Source organism: Elephas maximus, chromosome X, assembly GCF_024166365.1.
Source record: "Elephas maximus indicus isolate mEleMax1 chromosome X, mEleMax1 primary haplotype, whole genome shotgun sequence".
In the NCBI taxonomy this organism is placed as follows: domain Eukaryota; kingdom Metazoa; phylum Chordata; class Mammalia; order Proboscidea; family Elephantidae; genus Elephas; species Elephas maximus.
The window spans coordinates 50,817,155-50,837,565 of record NC_064846.1 but is presented as its reverse complement, the minus strand read 5'-3'; the positions used below and the strand labels follow the sequence as shown (position 1 = coordinate 50,837,565).

General features: G+C 37.5%; 1 protein-coding gene across 3 annotated transcripts in view; it reads right to left on the bottom strand.

Annotated features, from left to right (window-relative positions):
* The window catches only part of NUP62CL (nucleoporin 62 C-terminal like), a 107,604-nt gene that overhangs the window by 22,821 nt on the left and 64,372 nt on the right, over window positions 1-20,411 (bottom strand). For 2 of the 3 annotated variants that reach the window (XM_049872478.1, XM_049872479.1), the window contains one exon: window positions 12,882-12,948. In XM_049872478.1, the coding sequence (XP_049728435.1) occupies window positions 12,882-12,948 (67 nt within the window). Of the gene's footprint in view, window positions 1-9,110; window positions 9,168-12,881; window positions 12,949-20,411 lie in introns of all 3 variants that reach the window. The other variant, XM_049872480.1, reaches the window with a different exon arrangement.

Sequence of the window (20,411 nt, the reverse complement as noted above, 5' to 3'; positions counted from 1 at the left end):
CTCATCTCTGTCATAGAATTTGTATCTTGGTCTTGTCATGGATACCTAGGGTGGTGACAAGACACTCTGCTTTTGTATAGCACTATCCTTCACAAAAAATCAATAAAAAATACATATCAAGGATGAGCATAAAAAGAACAGATGGTGAAAGTGTCTTGAATTCTTGGAGGGGGACACAACCTAGTAGAATTACTGCATCTTAAGTGGTCCTCAGATAGTCATCCTGTTGGAATATTACTTATAATTCAAGGCCCATTTCAAATTTTATCTCTTCCAGGAAGCCAACTAAAGATTATGTTTCTCTTCCTTTACATCCCCACCCCAGTTACTTTGTACCTCTTCAAGGCAGAGGTGCTGTTCATGTTTACACCTCCCTACACTGAGTAACCCCCATGTGTCTGTCAGTTTGTCGTACTGTGGGGGCTTGTGTGTTGCTGTGATGCTGGAAGCTATGCCACCGGTATTCAGATACCAGCAGGGTCACCCATGGAGGACAGGTTTCAGATGAGCTTCCAGACTAAGACAGGCTAGGAAGAAGGACCCGGCAGTCTACTTCTGAAAAGCATTAGCCAGTGAAAACCTTATGAATAGCAGCAGAACACTGTCTGATGTAGTGCCGGAAGATGAGTCCCCAGGTTGGAAGGCGCTCAGAAGACAACTGGGAAAGAGCTTCTGCCTCAAAGTAGAGTCAACCTTAATGACGTGGATGGAGTAAAGCTTTCGGGACCTTCATTTGCTGATGTGGCACAACTCAAAATGAGAAGAAACAGCTGCAAACATCCATTAATAATTGGAACCTGGAATGTACGAAGTATGAATCTAGGAAAATTGGAAATCAACAAAAATGAAATGGAACGCATAAACATCAATATCCTAGGCACTAGGGAGCTGAAATGGACTGATATTGGCCATTTTGAATCAGACAATCGTATAGTCTACTACACCGGGAATGACAACTTGAAGAGGAATGGTGTTGCATTCATTGTCAAAAAGAACATTTCAAGATCTATCCTGAAGCACAATGCTGTCAGCGATAGGATAATATCCATAAGCCTACAAGGAAGACAGGTTAATACGACTATTATTCAAATATACACATCAACCACTAGGGCCAAAGATGAAGAAATAGAAGATTTTCATCAGCTGCTGCAGTCTGAAATTGATAGAACATGCAATCAAGATGCATTGATAATTACTGGCGATTGGAATGCAAAATTTGGAAATGAAGAAGGATCAGTAGTTGGAAAATATGGCCATGGTGATAGAAACAATGCTGGAGATTGAATGATTGAATTTTGCAAGACCAATGACTTCTTCATTGCAAAGAACTTCTTTCACCAACATAAATGGCGACTATACTACACATGGACCTTGCTAGAGGGAACACACAGAAATCAAACTGACTTACATCTGTGGAAAGAGACGATAGAAAAGCTCAATATCATCAGTCAGAACAAGGCCAGGGGCCGAATGTGGAACAGACCATGCAAGTTCAAGCTGAAACTGAAGAAAATCAGAGCAAGTTCACGAGAGCCAAAATATGACCTTGAGTATATCCCACCTGAATTTAGAGACAATCTGAAGAACAGATTTGATGCATTGAACACTAGTGACCGAAGACTGGATGAGTTGTGGAATGACATCAAGGACATCATACATGAAAAAGAGATCATTGAAAAGAAAGGAAAGAAAGAAAAGACCAAGATAGATGTCAGAGGAGACTCTGAAACCTGCTCTTGAACGTCGAGCCCCTAAAGCAAAAGGAAGAATTGATGAAGTAAAAGAACTGAAGATTTCAAAGGGCATCTCGAGAAGACAAAGTATTATAATGACATGTGCAAAGAGCTGGAGATGGAAAACCAAAAGGGAAGAACACGCTCAGCATTTCTTAAGCTGAAAAAAACTGAAGAAAAATTCAAGCCTCGAGTTGGAATAGTGAAGGATTCTATGGGCAATATATTAAACAACGCAGGAAGCATCAAAAGAAGATGGGAGGAATACACAGAGTCATTATACCAAAAAGAATTAGTCGATATTCAACCATTTCAAGAGGTGGCATATGATGAGGAACTGATGGTACTGAAAGAAGAAGCCCAAGCTGCTCTGAAGGCATTGGCAAAAAACAAGGATCCAGGAATTGCTGGAATATCAATCTAGATTTTTCAACAAACGGATATAGCGCTGGAGGTGCTCACTCACCTATGCCAAGAAATATGGAAGACAGCTTCCTGCCCAACTGACTAGAAGAGATCCAAATTTATGCCTATTCCCAAGAAAGGTGATCCAACCGAATGTGGAAATCATAGAACAATATCATTAATATCACACGCAAGCAAAATTTTGCTGAAGATCATTCAAAAACGGCTGCAGCAGTATATCGACAGGGAACTGCCAGAAATTCAGGTCGCTTTTCAGAAGGGGATGTGGAACCAGGGATATCATTGCTATCTCAGATGGATTCTGGCTGAAAGCAGAGAATACCGGAAGGATGTTTACCTGTCTTTTATTGACTATGAAAAGGCATTCGACTGTCTGGATCATAACAAATTATGGGTAACATTGTGAAGAATGGGAATTCCAGAACACTTAATTGTGCTCATGAGGAACCTTTACATAAATCAAGAGGCAGTTGTTTGCACAGAACAAGGGGATACTGATTGGTTTAATGTCAGGAAAGGTGTGCGTCAGGGTTGTGGTGTCTCATCATACCTATTCAATCTGTATGCTAAGCAAATAATCTGAGAAGCTGGACTATATGAAGAAGAATGGGGCATCAGGACTGGAGGAAGACTCATTAACAACCTGTGTTATGCAGATGACACAACCTTGCTTGTTGAAAGTGAAAAGGGGTTGAAGCACTTACTAATGAAGATCAAAGACCATGGCCTTCAGTATGGATTGCCCCTCAACATAAAGAAAACAAAAATCCTCACAACTCGACCAATGAGCAACATCATGATAAACAGAGAAAAGATTGATGTTGTCAAGGATTTCATTTTACTTGGATCCACAATCAACAACCATGGAAGCAGCAGTCAAGAAATCAAAAGACGCATTGCATTGGGCAAATCTGCTGCAAAGGACCTCTTCAAAGTGTTGAAGAGCAAAGATCTCACCTTGAAGACTAAGGTGCCCCTGACCCAAGCCATGGTATTTTCAATCGCATCATATTCATGTGAAAGCTGGACAATGAATAAGGAAGACCGAAGAAGAATTGACACCTTTGAATTGTAGTACTGGTGAAGAATATTGAATATACCATGGACTGCCAAAAGAACGAACAAATCTGTCATAGAAGAAGTACAACCGGAATGCTCCTTAGAAGCAAGGATGGAGTCTTACATACTTTGGACATGTTGTCAGGAGGGATCAATCTCTGGAGTAAGACATCATGCTTGGCAAAGTACGGGGTCAGCGGAAAAGAGGAAGACCCTCAACGAGGTGGATTGACACAGTGGCTGCAACAATGAGCTCAAGCATAACAACGACTGTAAGGATGGCGCAGGACCGGGCAGTGTTTCGTTCTGTTGTACACAGGGTCACTAGGAGTCGGAACCGACTTGATGGCACCTAACAACAATAACAACAACACTGAGTAACATGCCCTCTTCTGAATCCAGCTCGAATTTCTGGCAGTTCCCTATCGTCGTACTGCTGCAACTGTTTTTGAATTATCTTCAGCAAAAATTTACTTGTGTGTGATATTAATGATATTGTTTGATAATTTCCACATTCTGTTGGATCACACTTTTTTGGAATAGGCACAAATATGGATCTCTTCCAGTCAGTTGGCAAGTTGCTGTCTTCCAAATTTCTTGGCATAGATGAGTAAGCACCTTATTTTTTGCCAATGCCTTCAGTGCAGCTTGGACTTCTTCCTTCAGTAACATCAATTCTTGATCATATGCTACCCCCTGAAATGGCTGACTATCAGCCAATTCCTTTTGGTTAAGTGACTGTGTATTCCTTCCATTTTCTTTTTATGCTTCCTGCTTCGTTTGGTATTTTGCCATGTAATCCTTCAATATCACAACTTGAGGCTTGAATTTTTTCTTCAGTTCTTTCAGCTTGAGAAATGCTGAGCGTGTTTTTCCGTTTTGGTTTTCTAACTCCAGGTCTTTGCACATGTAATTATAATATTAAAGTATTATAATACTTTGTCTTCTCAAGCTACCCTTTGACATCTTCTGTTCATCTCTTTTACGTCACCATTTCTTGCATTCACTTTAGCTACCCTGTGTTCAAGAGCAGGTTTCAGAGTCTCTTCTGACACCCATTTTGGTCTTTTCTTTCTTTCCTGTCTTGTTAATTCCCTTTCGCTTTCTTCATGTATGATGTACTTGATGTCATCCCACAATTCGCCTGGTCTTTGGTCATTAACGTTCCACGCATTAATGCTCAATGCACATGTCACTGCTGATGTCAGATGGATCTTCACTGAAAGCAAAGGATATCAGAAAGATGTTTACCTTTGTTTTATTGACTACACAAAGGCATTCGACTGTGTGGATCATTAGAAATTATGGGTAACATTGTGAAGAACAGGTGTTCCAGAACACTTAATTGTGTGCATGAGGAACTGGTACACAGAAAAAGAGGCAGTCGTTGGAACAGAACAAGGGGATACTGTGCAGTTTAAAATAAGGAAAGGTGTACTTCAGGGTTGTATCCCTTCACCATACTCATTCAATCTGTATGCTGAGCAAATAATCCAAGAAGCTGGACTATATGAAGAAGAACGGGGCATCGGGATTGAAGGAAGACTCATCAACAACCTGCGATAAGCAGATGACACAACCTTGCTTGTGGAAACCAAAGAGGACTTGAAGCACTTACTGATGAAGATCAAAGACTACAGCCTTCAGTACGGATTACACCCTCAACATAAAGAAGACAAAAATCCTCACAACTGGACCAATAAGCAACTTCATGATAAACAGAGAAAAGACTGAAGTTGCCAAGGATTTCATTTTACTTGGATCCACAATCAACGCCCACGGAAACAGTAGTCAAAAAATCAAACCACATATTGCACTGGGAAAATCTGCCGCAAAAGACCCCTTTAAAAAGTGTTAAAAAGCAAAGATGTCACTTTGAGGACTAAGGTGCACCTGACCCAAGCCGCCGTAGTTTCAATTGCCTCATATGCATGTGAAAGCTGGACAATGAATAGCGAAGACCAGAGAATTGATGCCTTTGAAATTATGGTGTTGGCGAAGAATACTGACTGTACCATGAACTGCAAAAAGAACAAACAAATCTGTCTTGGAGGAAGTACAGCCAGAATGCTCTTTAGAAGTGAGGATGGTGAAGACTTCGTTTCACATACTTTGGACATGTTATCAGGAGGAGCCAGCCCCTGGAGAAGGACGCCATGCTTGGTGGAGGGTCAGCCAAAGAGAGAAAGACCCTCAGTGAGATGGACTGACACAGTGGCTGCAACGATGGACTCAAGCATAGCAAAGATTCTGAAAATGGCAAGGGACCGGGCAGTGTTTTGTTTTGTTGTGCCCAGGGCCGCTATGAGTTGGAACCGACTCAACGGCACCTAACAAGTGTAAGACGCTAAGTAACACAGTGGCTTGGCGCATAGTAAGTGTTTTGTATTTAGATTCACAACTACTGTCTGGTTTGACCTTTTATCTAAAAGAACACTTTCCAATTATCTAACATTTCAGTTTTCCAAACGCCTATGTATATTACTGAAGGTCCCCAGGTGGCACAAATGGTTTGCTCTGGACTACTAAGTGAAAGGTCCAAGGTTCGAATCCACTCAGCAGTGTTGTGGAAGAAAGGCTTTGTGATCTGGTTCCGTAAAGATTACAGACAAGAAAACTCCATGAAGCTCAGTTCTACTCTAACACATGGGGTCACCATGAGTCAGAATCAACTCGACGGCAACAGGTTTAGTTTTGGTTTACATATATTAGCTAGTTTGAATCCCAAAATACCCTGGCATGGAGTGAATAATTAAAAGCTTAAGAAGGTTAAGTAACTTCTCAAAGACCAAAGCTAATGAGAATATTAGAATCCAGTATCTTCGGAATCCCATCTAACACAGTGCTTTTTCTATTATAGTACACCTATTGGCCAAATGCTCTGAATTTTTAAAATAAAAAAGTACTAAGCTGAGCTAATAATTGGTACCAAAGCATATCACTATTTATTATTCCTTCAGACACTGAAGTGCTCAGAAAAAGGCTGGCCTATCTGAATCTTATCCAAGGAGTTTTAATTGGTAAAATACCAGCAGGCTATTTCATCTACGAGGTGGGCACAGAGTGTGGGCCCAAAAGCAGCATTATAGCAAGGCTCCAGTATATTTATGATTTCTAGTCACTAAAACACCAAAACCAAGCCTTCTGCCATTGAATAAATTTCAACTCACAGAGACCCTATAGAACAGATTAGAACCACCCCATAGGGTTTCTCTGGCTGCAAACTTTTACAGAAGCAGACTGTCACATCTTTCTCTTGCAGAGTAGCTAGTGGGTTCAAACCACTGACCTTTTTGGTTAGCAGATGAGTGCTTTGGTTAGCAGATCCACTGCATCACCAGGGCTCCTTCTTTTAGTCACTAAGAGGAAGAAAACTGCTTTGGAGAAAAATCTGTCTTTCTCACAAAAAATATAAATTCTGCTATTTGGGAGTGATTTAAGCCGTTTTACATATAATTCATCTGGGAAGGCTCTCCAGCTTGAAAAAATTTGCTGGGGCACAAAATGTACATAAGTAGGATTAGTGAGAAATCTAATTTTGCAGATATACTGAGTGCATTTCAAATCTGGATTTACATATAGAAAAGGAAGTTTTGGAGTGGAGTTCTGAAAATGTTAACCATCACATACTCTTTCTTAACAGGAGCTGAAAACTTGCTCAATTCCAATCTTACCATCCTAATCTAACCTACAAGAAGTTCTTTAGAATTAAGGGACAAAGGTGTGAAAATGAATCTATTTTGTCTGTAAAGGGGAGCAGAGATGAGCATGTGGCTCAATCAACAAAGACATAAAATATCTTTCAATTAACTGCAATGGGATGAGGCAAGTGGGCTCCTGTCTCTGATAAGCTTAAGAGACCCTTAAAGTGACCCTCACAAACAGAGACATCTTTGTGTTGTTGCTACATCTCTGGCAGATAAGAATATATACTTCTCAAGTATCTCAAGTGGAATATTACACTCTAGAACACAAGAGATGACCTCACCAATCAACCAACATCACCAAGATTTCCCAAAGAATTTAAGAAAAAGAGGAGGTAAAAGAAACAGCCTTGATCAGTAAATCCGATTCTATTCTATAAGATGAAAAGAGGAACAAGGACACTTTAATTGGAACTCAAAAGCATCTTTTGGAATCTCAGCATTTGATATCTTCAGATATGAAAAAGCTGAAAATAATAAAAATGTAAAAAAAACCAAACTCTTAACTGGATCAAAACTTTTTAAAAAAATATGCAACACAAAAAAATCTAATTAAAAAATCCCCTCAAACAATAAATATTAACATTGAGTAGAAATAGAGTATGATTATGAAATATCACACAACATTGGAAGTTAGTTATAGTACACTAGATTTCTGAGAATGTTTTATGTAAAACAAAAAAGTACTCATGGACTTTCAGCCCAGCACTAATGGGGTTGTATTTTGAAAAAAAATAAAACCCCTACAGTATTTTTAGTTACTCTAAGGATCCTTTCTGCCCTAAACAGCAATCTGAATGTTATAAGCAGCTATCATACAATATGGGATTCTAACCCATAATAGAAGTCTTTAAGTGGTACAATCAGTTAAGCGCTAGCATACTAACTGAATGTTTGGTGGTTCAAACCCACCCTGAGGCATCTCTGAAAAAAGGCCTGGTGATCTGCTTGCAAAAGGTCACAGCCTTGAAAACTCTATGAAGTGCAGTTCTACACCGTACACAAGGTCACCATGAGTTGGAATTGACTTGATGGCAACTGATTGGTTTTAACCCATAAGAGACTGCAATATTATGGATACAATATATTTTTAGACTTGAAACCTTGGGACACTTCATGAAAGAAGTAAAAGGCTATGAAAATACTCACTGTACATTAAAACAATGAAAAGTGTAAGATTTTCCACTGTCTGTTCCTCTTTTGCGGTGTTTGATAAATATTAACAGACATAACAATGGCTCGATCTATGAAGAAACAAAAATCACTTCTTCACCTGCACATACTCCCCTAAAGAAAAGTAGCTCCGTATATCTAAAACAAATAACAAGTTGGCTGAGACGGACTGCCAACTCTGTCTAAGTGGTCCCAGGAGAGCTGGAATTGCTGCAGTTTCAGTGACTGCCAACTCAGAAGACAGGTGTGTGGCTGCAGCATTGCCACCAAGCCAACCTTGAAGCAATGCTGTAAATTCTTACAAAGAGAAAGACAAGAGAGGTAACTGGTATTTGACTATAAAATAGTTACTATTAATTCTCAATTATCTATACTTATCAGGAGAAAAATAGCCATAGATAATGTTATAAAAACTGCATATAAAAACTTTAAACTGGTGAAACTAGCACATGTTCAGACACTCTTGTACTTATCTTTGATCCCTACCTTCAGTCCCATCACTGCTCTACATAAGTTACAGGAAGAAAGGGACCTGGCTCCCCATACCTTACTCACGGATACTGAAAAGTTTACTGGACAGTGTAATATTTTAACATATTTAAAGTGTAATGTTTAACTTCCAAATCACTTTTTAAGAGCTGAATTTTTAGTTACATGATTAATCCTATTAGCCTAACAACTGCTAGGTTTTATAATAGAAAAAAAAAATCTGTACTGACATTAAAGACATTAAATCATAAAAATGTTTCCCAGAGCCCTTTTAAAATTCAGATTTTTACTTTAAAATCACAAAAAAACTATATAAGATTTCTCTTTAGTAAAGAAAACAATTATAATTTTTTTGTTAAAATAACACATGAATTAGATTTTCTAATACCTTCATTCAGATGTGAATTAAAAGATTCATTGAGAAGTTGAACTCTAACTTTTCAGACCACAGTCATTTCAGCAGACACGATCTCATTTACTATTAAAAAGCAAAATTTAAAAAATCGCCCTTAGATAGCATAACTACCTTGTCCACTGTCCGCTACTTGTCCATGTCATTTCCCGATGTGAAAAGGAAAGTCTCCTGGAGTAGGAATGGCAAAAGAAGCCCATATTATCATCAAGAATTACCAGGTGTCTTCCCATTCCGCATCATGGCCTTCGTTGTCTCAACTGAGAACTTACATAAGATCTCATTGCCTCCCCATCTCAACTAAATGTTTAGCAGTAAAGCACCTCCCAGTAATCACTAAGCTCTATCACCTTACTCTTTTTATCCAGTGTTGACTAAGAACTTCACCCAGATACCTGGAATTAACATTCCACACAAAGTACTACCATTATCATTGTTGGAAAACCCTTTCCCTCTACTGTTAAGTACATGATTAATAGCTGTTTTTATATCCAGTGATATGTAACATTAGAATTATTTTAAGAGCATGCCAGTAGAAAGAATGCCGTTCTGGTAATTGGGAGAGATGGATTCTGGTCCCAGCTCTGCCACCTGTGTGTTCTTAAAGAAGTCATTTAACCTCTCTGGGCTACAGTTTCTTCATTTATATAATGTCAGTCCCTTCCAGAAGTAACAACCTTAATTTTGTTAGTATGAAAACACTGGCCCCCAGATTTCCTTCACAACAAAGATGATCCCAGTCAAGAGAAAAATCACTATAATCTTTCTTTATAATCTTAATTACATTTTGACACCACAGAACAGGAAATCTACCCAGGACGCACTGCTCACTGTGAAAAAAAAAATCTAACAGACAGGAAGACAATTAATTCGAACTTTGTATAGTCTCATTAATCAGTATTTTCCAGCCACTGACATTCTCCTTCAGCTCAGTTGTTCTTACAACTTCTCTAGGTAAGTGGTTTTCAATGATAATCTACCTGGAATTGCCTTCTCTAGATCCAACTTAATAGCTACCTTCTGAACCACATGACCCTTCTTGTCTGTCTGTCTCTCTTATACATAGTAAACTCTGATAACCAGTTCTTCTACTACCATTTATTGACCATCACCATGGGTCAGGCATTGTTCAATGAAAGTTATATGCTGCGTCTTTTAATCCTCACAAACACCCTACAAAGCAAGTATTATCCCTCATTTTAAAAATGAGGATACAGACTCAGAGAGATTAAGCAGTTATTAAGGTCACACAACTACTAAGTGGTAGTGCTTCAACTTGAACCCATATCTGGCTCAGAAACCTCTCCCCTATCAGGTAATTAAAAAATTAATACTATGGCAATACAGAACGGGATAGGACACTTCTTCCTTTAACACAGGAGAGAAGGAAGTAAAGATGCATGATGATACCAGTATGTATGAAGGGAAAGCTGAAGAAGTTTATGTTTGATGATCTCTATTAGTGCAGAGAATGTGGGATCCAAAATGCCAGATAAGAAAATCTATTGTACTTTAATACCACATCTTTAAAAAATAGTAACTGAACGTTCACTTGAAGCTTAATAAAAGTTATTATAAAAAAAAAAAAAAAAAATAGTAACTGATTGGCTAACCAATCACTGAGGTCTAATTGTACTACATATTTAGGCAAATTCTATAAAATATATTTGCCCCCAATTTTTATTTTGACTCTCCAAAAAAGTTTAGAGAATAATAAAAACCGAACACTTGTATACCTTTTACCTAGATTCTCACCCACTGTCAACATTTTGCCACAAGTTGCTCCATCTCTTTCTCTTTGCTAATGTTTTTGGCTGAAGCACTTAGAAGTAAACTACAGATGTGACACTTCTTTAAATAATCTAGTGTGCATCTTTGAAGAATATTTTTCTACATCACCACGCTAACTATCAAACCTAAGAAAATTAACAATATTTCCTTAATATCATTTAATATATAGTGCATGTTCAATTTTCCCAATTGTCCTAAATAGTATTATTTTGGTTTTGATCCAGTATCTAATCAAGGTTAACACTGGGGGCTTGACTGTTACATTTCTTTTAATCTAGGACAATCCTCTTATTGTTTTTGTGTTTTGTTTTGTTTTCCATGACTGACATTTTAAAGAGTCCAAGTCAATTAACTACCTTATATAATGTCTCATATGTGGAATGTCTATTTTCTCATGATTAGAGTCAGGTTAAACATTTTTGGTAGCAACACTATATAAGTGATGTTGTATACTTCTTATCACATCAGATCAGGAGCCTATAATGTCAAGCTCTCTCACTATTGGTGATGCTAAGTTTGATCACTTGATTAAAGTGGTACTTTTCTCCTTTGTAATTAGTGAATAATCTGTGGGGTGATACTTTTGAGACAAGTAAATATCCTGTCCCCCGACAATCTTTAACTCAATGGTTTTAGCATTCATTGATAACCCTCATCTGAATCAGTTACTAAGTTGGGGCTGCAAAATGGTAATTTTTCTCATTCAATTGTACACATAAAATGAGTGGATTTTATGGCATATAAATCATACCTCAACAAAACTTTTTTAAAAAATTAATTCAGTCTGTATTTAGTCCCATTTTATGCTAGCTTATTTTTTTCTGCCAAGAAATGACTGACAGTTGAAATATTTTACAAATGAGATAGAGTTTTCAAGGTCAGGGTAAGCTTTAGTAAGTGTTCTGTTGAAATTTTTTTTCTTAATGATGTTTTTCTAATTCTATCACTTCTACAATTATTAGCTGGCATGCTTCTGTAAAGACTTTTCCATGTACCTCCCATTTCTCTCTCTATATTTGGAATTTCACTGTGGACTCAGGTTTTTTTCACTCAGTGTATTATAATCCTTTACTGTCATTTTTTTGATGCTCAAGTCATCCTAATTTGGCCAGTGTGAGCTCCTTCAGGCACAGTCTTGTGTCCTGATATGACTTCAGTACTTTTTGAAAAATCCTTGCTTTCTGGCACAAAAAGTCTCAAGCTTACTCTGTACTTTCCCTGCCTAAGATCTGGGATCAAACCTTTCTCCAAGAAGCCTTGGTTCTTTTTAGTGTTATCGTATTTACAAAGCAAGATCTGGGTGCTGGATGTGCTCATTGCTACTGGGGTGACTGTCATTACTTCAGAACGAGGAAATAGGAATTTGTACTAATATTTGCTATTCAAATTTATAATACAAATATAAAAGAAGGAAAGGAAAAATAACTAGTATCTCTTATTTTTCAATGACTATCTTGGTTTCTATATAAGTATTAATATATTTGTTCATTTTCTTTATCCTATAATATATATAAAATAATAGTAATACTGGCATTATAATTCTGAAACTAACAATAAATCAATTAAGAAAGCTTAAGATTTCTTTGCAGCTTTTACCCTTAGACCACATTTTAGTAAGGATGCACTGTCAAGAGCACAGTGTTCAAAAGTTATCTGAACTGCATGATTATGTTATAAATTTGTTACACAGATTTGTCTGATTTCATTTTGTATTCAATTTCAGGATTTGTCTTTTTTCCCCATCCTTTTTTGGGCTTAATTCTAACTTTGAGTATATAAAACATTTATAAGGTTCAAAAGTCAAAAGTATACAAAAACGTATACTCAGAGAAGTCCGGCTTCTATCCCCATCCCCTGCACCCCATCCCTATGCACACTCTATTTTCATTAGGTTCCAGTTTATTCTTCCTGTGTTTCATTTTACAAAAACAAGGAATTACAGTTCTTCAGAACTAATGTGGACATACCATGAGTTAAGCAACACCTCTACAACTGAGCTCTTATTTATGAGTGCAGTCATGGAGCACACAACCTGACTTGTAGCATATTTTCTACTTGCAATACATATAGATTGGTATACAAATAAACACCCACCTGAATTTTGATCAGTTCCTTGCAGAAAGTCCATATGAGCATTCAGAATTTTGCAGATCTGCTGGAGCTAAAAACACATGCAAGATTTTTAGATTCTAATTATTTGATGTGCAAAAAAAAAAAAAGAAATTGAAATTGAAATTCTGGTTAAGAAATAGACTGAGAATGTACTAAATACCAACGGATTTTTAACTTTCGCTATTTCTTATCCGCAATGTTCATTACATCTATATATTTTTTTTTAATAAAAGTTCGATCTAATTATTCTCAAACTGTTAAGAATTAAATTTCTACAATTCAATAAAAAACTAACTACTATAGTACAAAAATAAGTATAGAACATTAAGAGACACTTCACAAGAAATTCATATAAAAATTTTAAAAACTACCTTTTGTCAACCAAATCAGCAATTTTTAAAAACGCTTAATACCTGTTTTTTTTTTTTAATACCCAGTTGTCAAATGTGTGGGGAAAACAAGTACATCCTTATACAGTCAATGGTCATATAAATTTATCCAACCATTCAAAATATAAATTTTAATAATATATACCAAAAGCTTTAAAAGTATTCGTAACTCTTGACTCAGTATATTCTACTTCTAGGAACCTATAGAGGAAATAATCAAATCTAGACATAACTGGTCATTACAGTGCTATTTTATAATATTGGGAACAATATTGGGAACAATATTCTCACCAATAAAAAGTGACAAACATATTATGATAAAGTTGTTTCTAATGAAATATTACAGAGTCATTAAAACCCATGTTTTCAGAGAATGGTTAAAATTTTAGGAAAAGACCATGCAAGAATATTTAATGAAAACAGGAAACAGAACTCTATACAAGTATGTTCCCAATGCTGTTTAAAGCAAAGTAAGCAAGTTTACCAGCACAGCAAAAATACTAGAAAGAAACATACCAATGTATTAGCAGGGTAGTGGTAATACAGGTGATTTAATTTTCTTTACAGATGTCTATATCTTCCAGGTTCTCTATACTGAATATGCACTATCTTTATAATAAATAAAATACTAAGCATTTAAAACTTTTTATAACTTTTTTGACAGATATTCTAGCAAAGTCCAGGATAATACTGAAAAAAGGAGGGAATGAAAGTGTTACCACACTTAAAAAAAACAGTGTATATGGAACACAGTAAATTTAGTGTATTAACATAACAAAGAAAAACATAATTTGTAGTAGGAACAAGGAGTTTCTCTAAGAAAATGTGACTGAATATCATAGTAGCATAACATGCACTTGCTTAATAAAAATTTTAAATATTAGGCATCTTCCCCCTCCCCTACTCTGAAAAAAAAAGAAAGAAAACAGGTAAATCCCATTACAATGAATACTGGTACAAACAGCTGCTATTTTTCTGCTCTGACATATGGTTTATAGCAAGGAACGTTTGTTGATCTGGTTACAATAAATTATCTACACGAATATTATTGTTCAGCAAATGCTTTCTCTGCTTTCCTTCCAATGATTTATGCTGAGAACAGAGCTGAGTTGCAGCTGATTTCTTCGGGCTTCTTTTGTTCTGCCATCAAGCAGCAATTACCCTTTAATTAACTCATCTCAAACATCCCAATCACCCCTGCCAGGGAAAATTGAAAAAAAAAAAAAAAGATTCTAACTATTCACTATCTACTACTGAAAGAAAATAAAACAATACAGAGTTAAACTGAGAAAAAGGGTAAGAGTAGGACTACAGTCTACTTTTACTATGTTGAAAATATTTCTTATGTAAATCTGCATATATCTATGTATGAAAATTCTATTACAGACTTCCAGCCAACATAAGCGCTACTGACAGAAGCACCATGCCGTCCCTCCACAGCAAAGAACCAAAAAACTAAGTAAAACAGAGACAAACGTCATTCCTGGAACCCGAAGTGTCAAATGAAGAGATAAAGAACTCAGCCAAACACTGAATGGAAGAAGAAACTGACAGAGAACTGAGAGCAAGGAGAGATACTTGCTGAGATTCCTTATCAGCTAAGGCAGCACAGATTTGCCAACGTGGACTCCTGTCGGAAATTGGCTGACAGGGAGCACAGGAAAGCAGCTTCACAGAGCCCACAGCAGGAGAAAGAGCACCCGGTAACTAGTGATACGGGATTTCCCACCCCTCCCATCCTCTTCCTGCTGCTCTACCTCCGAGTTTCCTGGCTGCGGTGGCTCAGCCGGCCGGGAAGTGCAGCATCCATGCCGCTTGGATTCACCCCACCCACATTGCAGATTGGTGGACGGGGAGTACAGGAAATCAGCTTCACGAAGTTCCCAGCAGGAGACAGAGCACCTGGTAACAAGCAATAAACACTTCCCTAACCCCCATCCTTCTTCCCCTCCCGCTTCGGGCTCCTCTGCTTCCCAGCAGCCACAGTCTCTTTGCCAGGAGGCAACCGCTTCCGCCCTAGGCCGCTTGGATTCACTCTGTCCACACTGGCCGGGTCCCTGAGCTGGTGTAGCTTCTTTCCATCTCTTTTGGTTTCTTCTGTGCCTCCCGCCACCTCCCTCTCCTTTTTCTAGAACACCTGGCTCGGTGTGCCATCTTTGCTTCTTCTTGAAAGGCTGTGGAGCCCCATTTGACTGGGGATCCGCTCCTCCAGCCCACAACACCAAGCTGCTGGGATCCCTGGGGCTTTTTTCCGCCTTGTTTTGCTTTGTTCTGTTTTGTTTGTTTTTCTTTTCCCAGCTTGGGAGCCCCTTCTAGCCAGGCTGCATTGCACCGCTTAGGAGCCACTCCTCTAATCTGTGCAGATGTGTAGGTGGGATCCCTGGGGGGATTTCTTTTCTTCTTTTTCCTTCTCTCTTTTTCCCTTTCTGTCTTTCTTCATTTTTCGTCTGTCTGTACTTACCCTCTTTTCCAGTTTCCTGAATACCTGGTGTTGTGTGACATCTATACCCCCTCTAGCCAGGCTATACTGCACAGCTTGGGAGACTTCCCTGGTCTTCTCAGCTCCACTGGTGGGACCCATGGGGGCTTTTCTTTTCTACTATTTTTTTCCAAATTTGTATCTAGTTTTTTTTCTTTTTCCCTTTTTCTTTTCTCCTTTTTGCTTCTCTCCATTTCTCAGGTTTTCATCTCTCCACTCCAAGGGCAAGCTCCCTTTGCACTCTTTTTTTTGGGTGTGTGGTTTTTTTTCCTTTGTTTGTTTTTGGCTCCTGTTTCACTCGCCTCTTTCCCATACCTATACTAGCTCCATACATCACAACCTCCCCCCTCTTTCCTGCCTACCTGCACTGTGTGCTGAACATCACACCCCTGAGCAGCATAGGAATGGCCTACCAGAACCAGTGCAGCACTGATTCCTGGTCTTCCCTGTCAGCCCTAGTACATGCCACAAAAAAAACCATCCCAGCCCCTCCCCTTCAGCTGGACCTGCCCTGATGCACCATAACTGAATGACTGGCCCTCCCCATTGGACAAGGAGGTGAAAAGTACAATGACTACAGATGAGCAAACAACAAAGAACACACAGCCCACCTGCTCAGACGTAACCAAATAAAACAAAAAAGCAGAACGAAACAAACAAATCTACAATCAAGAAACAAAGAAAATAACTACTGAATGTCCCAAAGACGGCAGACAATATCAGAACATATTAATAAACAGGAGAGGATGGCTCCAGTAGGCATCCAAAATAAAACACCAGATGACTTTCCAGTAGAAGAAAAGGCACTAGAACTATCTGACAGAGAATTTGAATCTCTAATATTTAGAGCTATCCAAGAGTTGAAGCAAAAAGCCAACAAAAAAATGAGGAAAAAATAGACAAATTTATGGAAAAGGCAGACAAATTCATGGAGAATACAGACAAAAAATGGAAGAATTCAGAAAAATACAGGAATAAAATGCCAAAATAAATTCACAACTAGAAATCATACAAAAACAACAGTTAGAAATCCGAAAGATAAACAACACAATTTCAGAATTGGATAGTGTCATAGAAGGACTGAGGAACAGGTGTGAAATGATAGAAGACAGGATCAGTGAAATTGAAGACAAACACTTCTATAAAACTCTGAGGAAAAATCAGACAAAAGAATGAAGAAAAATGAGGAAGCCCTGAGATTTATATGGGATACAATCAAGAGCAAAACATTCCAAGTGAGAGGAGTTCCAAGACAGGGACAGAAAACAGAAAATTCAGAGGCTCATTGAAGAACTGCTGACAGAAAACTTCGCTAATATTATGGATGATGAAAAGCTGACCATCCAAGAAGCTCAACGAACCCCATATAGGACAGATCCCAAAAGGTAAACACCAAGGAATATCATAATCACACTCGCTAAAACCAAAGACGAAGAAGAAATCCTGCAAGGAGCTCGAGAAAAACGAAAAGTCACATACAGAGGAGAAACAAGACTAAGCTCTGATTATTCGGCAGAAACCCTGCAGGCAAGAAGGCAATGGGATGACATATATAAAACCCTGAAAGCAAAAAATTGCCAACCACAAATAATATATTCTGCAAAACTTTTTTTCAAATACGATGGTGAAATTAGGACATTTCCAGATAAACAGAAATTAACAAAATATGTAAAAACCAAACCTACAAGAATTATTAAAGGGAGTCCTTCGGTCCGAGAACAGACAACATCAGACCACAGCCTGAAGCTAGGACACAAGATTGTACCAGCCAGATACCAACACAGAAAATGAACTCTCAAGAACTACCCAAAACCAAAAGAATTGCAACAGGGAACCAGAGAGGTTAATCTGTAAATGACAACAATGTCAGAACAATAAAAGAGGGAAAAAACAGTGTAGGCATAGAACTTTCTAATGGAGAGGAAGGCAAGGTGATAACAAGTAATAATTGACTGTTTCAAACCCAGGAAGATAAGGATACATTTCAAGGTAACCACAAAGAAAGTTAACAAACCTATGCATCAAAACAAAGAAGAAAAACATGAAGTCTCAACAAAACAAAAGAAATGAAAAAGAAATCCACAACCAAAAGGAACTCAGCAGAAGAGAGTAAGAGGAACAAAGAAAACATTAGCACCACAAAAAAGCATTACAAAATGACAGCAATAAACTCACACCTATCAATAATTACACTGAATGTAAGTGGCCTGAATGCACCCATGAAGAGACAGAGTGACAGAATGGATAAAAAATCAGGATCGACCAATATGCTGTCTACAAGAGACACACCTCAGAAACAAAGATGCAAATTTATTAAAAATCAAAGGGTGGAAAAAAATGTATCAAGCAAACAACTACCAAAAAAAGAGCAGAAGTGGCAATACTAATTTCAGATAAAATAGACTTTAGAACAAAACCTACCATAAAAGACAAAGAAGGGCACTATATAATGATTAAAGGGACAATCCATCATGAAGACAACCATAATAATCACCCAATGACTGGGCTCCAAAATACATAAAACAAACCCTAACAGTGCTGAAAAGTGAAACTGACGTTTCCACAATAATAATAGGAGACTTCAACACAGCACTCTCGGTAAAGGACAGAACATCTAGAAAGAAACTAAACAAAGATGCAAAAGAGCTAAAGAAAACAATCAGCCAACTTGACCTCATAGACATATATAGAACAGTCCACCCAACAGCTGTAAGTACAGATTCTCTTCCAACGCACATGAAATGTTCTCCAGAATAGACCACATCTTAGGCCACAGAGCAACCCTCAACAAAACCCAAAATACTGAGATAATACAAAGTATCTTTGCTGACCACAACACCATCAAAGAAGAAATTAACAACAGGAAGAATAAGGGAAAAAAATCAATTATAAGGAAACTGTACAACACCCTGCTTAAAAACCACTGGGTAATAGAAGAAATCAGGGATGGAATCAAAATATTCCTAGAATCAAACAAGAATGAAAACACATCATACCAAAATCTTTGGGACACAGCAAAGGCAGCCCTCAGAAGTCAACTTATAGCACTAGATGCACACATCAAAAAAAGAAGAAAGGGACAAAATCACATTAGCTACACAACTTGAACAAATAGAAAGAGAATAGCAAAAGAGGCCCACAGCCACCAGGAGAAAGGAAATAATAAAGACCAGAGCAGAAATAAATGAAATAGAGAATAGAAAAACAATAGAAAGAATCAACAAAACCAAAAGTTGGTTCTTTGAAAGGATCAACAAAATCAATAAACCACTGGCCAAATTGACAAATGAAAAACAGGAGAGGATGCAAATAACTCAAATAAGAAATGAAATGGGGGACATTACAACAGACCCAACTGAAATAAAAAGGATCATAAAAAAGTATTATGAAAAACAATACTCCAACAAATTTGAAAACCTAGAGGATATGCACAAATTTCTAGAAAAACACTACCTACCCAAAGCAACACAAAATGATGTTGAAAATCTGAACAGACCCATAACAAGAGAAGAGATAGAAAAGGTAAAAAAAAAAAAAAAAAAAAAACCAACCAAAAAAAGCCCTGGCCCAGATGGCTTTACTGGAGAATTCTAGCAAACATCCAGAGAAGAGCTTACTACTCAAACTATTGCAGAACATAGAAAAGGAAGCGATACTTCTGTATTCATTTTATAAAGCCAGCATATCCCTGATACCAAAACCAGGCAAAAAGACACCGCAAAAAAAGAAAATTACAGAGAGTATCTCTCATGAATATAGATGTAAAAATTCTCAACAAAATTCTAGCCAATAAAATTCAGCAGCATATCAAAAAAAATAATACACCACGACCAAGTAGGATTCATACCAGGTACGCAAGGATGGTTCAACATTAGAAAATCGAATGAACATAATCCACCACATAAATAAAAAGAAAGAAAATCACACGATCATCTCAATCGGTACAGAAAAGGCATGTGACAAAGTCCAACACCCATTCCTGATAAAAGCTCTCAATAAAATACGTACAGAAGGAAAATTTCTTAACATACCAAAGGGCATCTACGCAAAACCAACGGCCAAATCATTCTTAATGGAAAGAGGCTGAAAACATTCCCCTTGAGAACAGGAACAAGACAAAGATGTCCTTTATCACTACTCCTATTTAACATTGTGTTGGAAGGCCTAGCTAGAGCAATAAGGCAAGAAAAAGAAATAAAGGGCATCCAAATTGGTAATGAAGAAGTTAAACTGTCCCTATTTGCAGATGATGTGATACTATACATAGAAAACCCACGAGAAAACTACTGGAACTAATAGAAAGATTAAGCAGAGAAGCCGGATATAAGATAAATATACAAAAAATCAGCTGGATTCCTATACACCAATAAAGACAACGATGAAAAGGAAATCAGGAAAGCAATACCATTTATAATAGGCCCTAAAAAAATAAAATACTTAGAAATAAATCTAACAGGGGATGTAAAAGACCTATACAAAGAAAACTACAAAACACTACTGCAAGAAACCAAGAGATCTACAGAAATGGAAAAACATACCATGTTCATGGATAGATACACTCAATACTGTGAAAATGACTATTCTACCCAAAGCAATTTACAAATACAATGCAATCCCGATCCAAATACCAACAACATTCTTTAA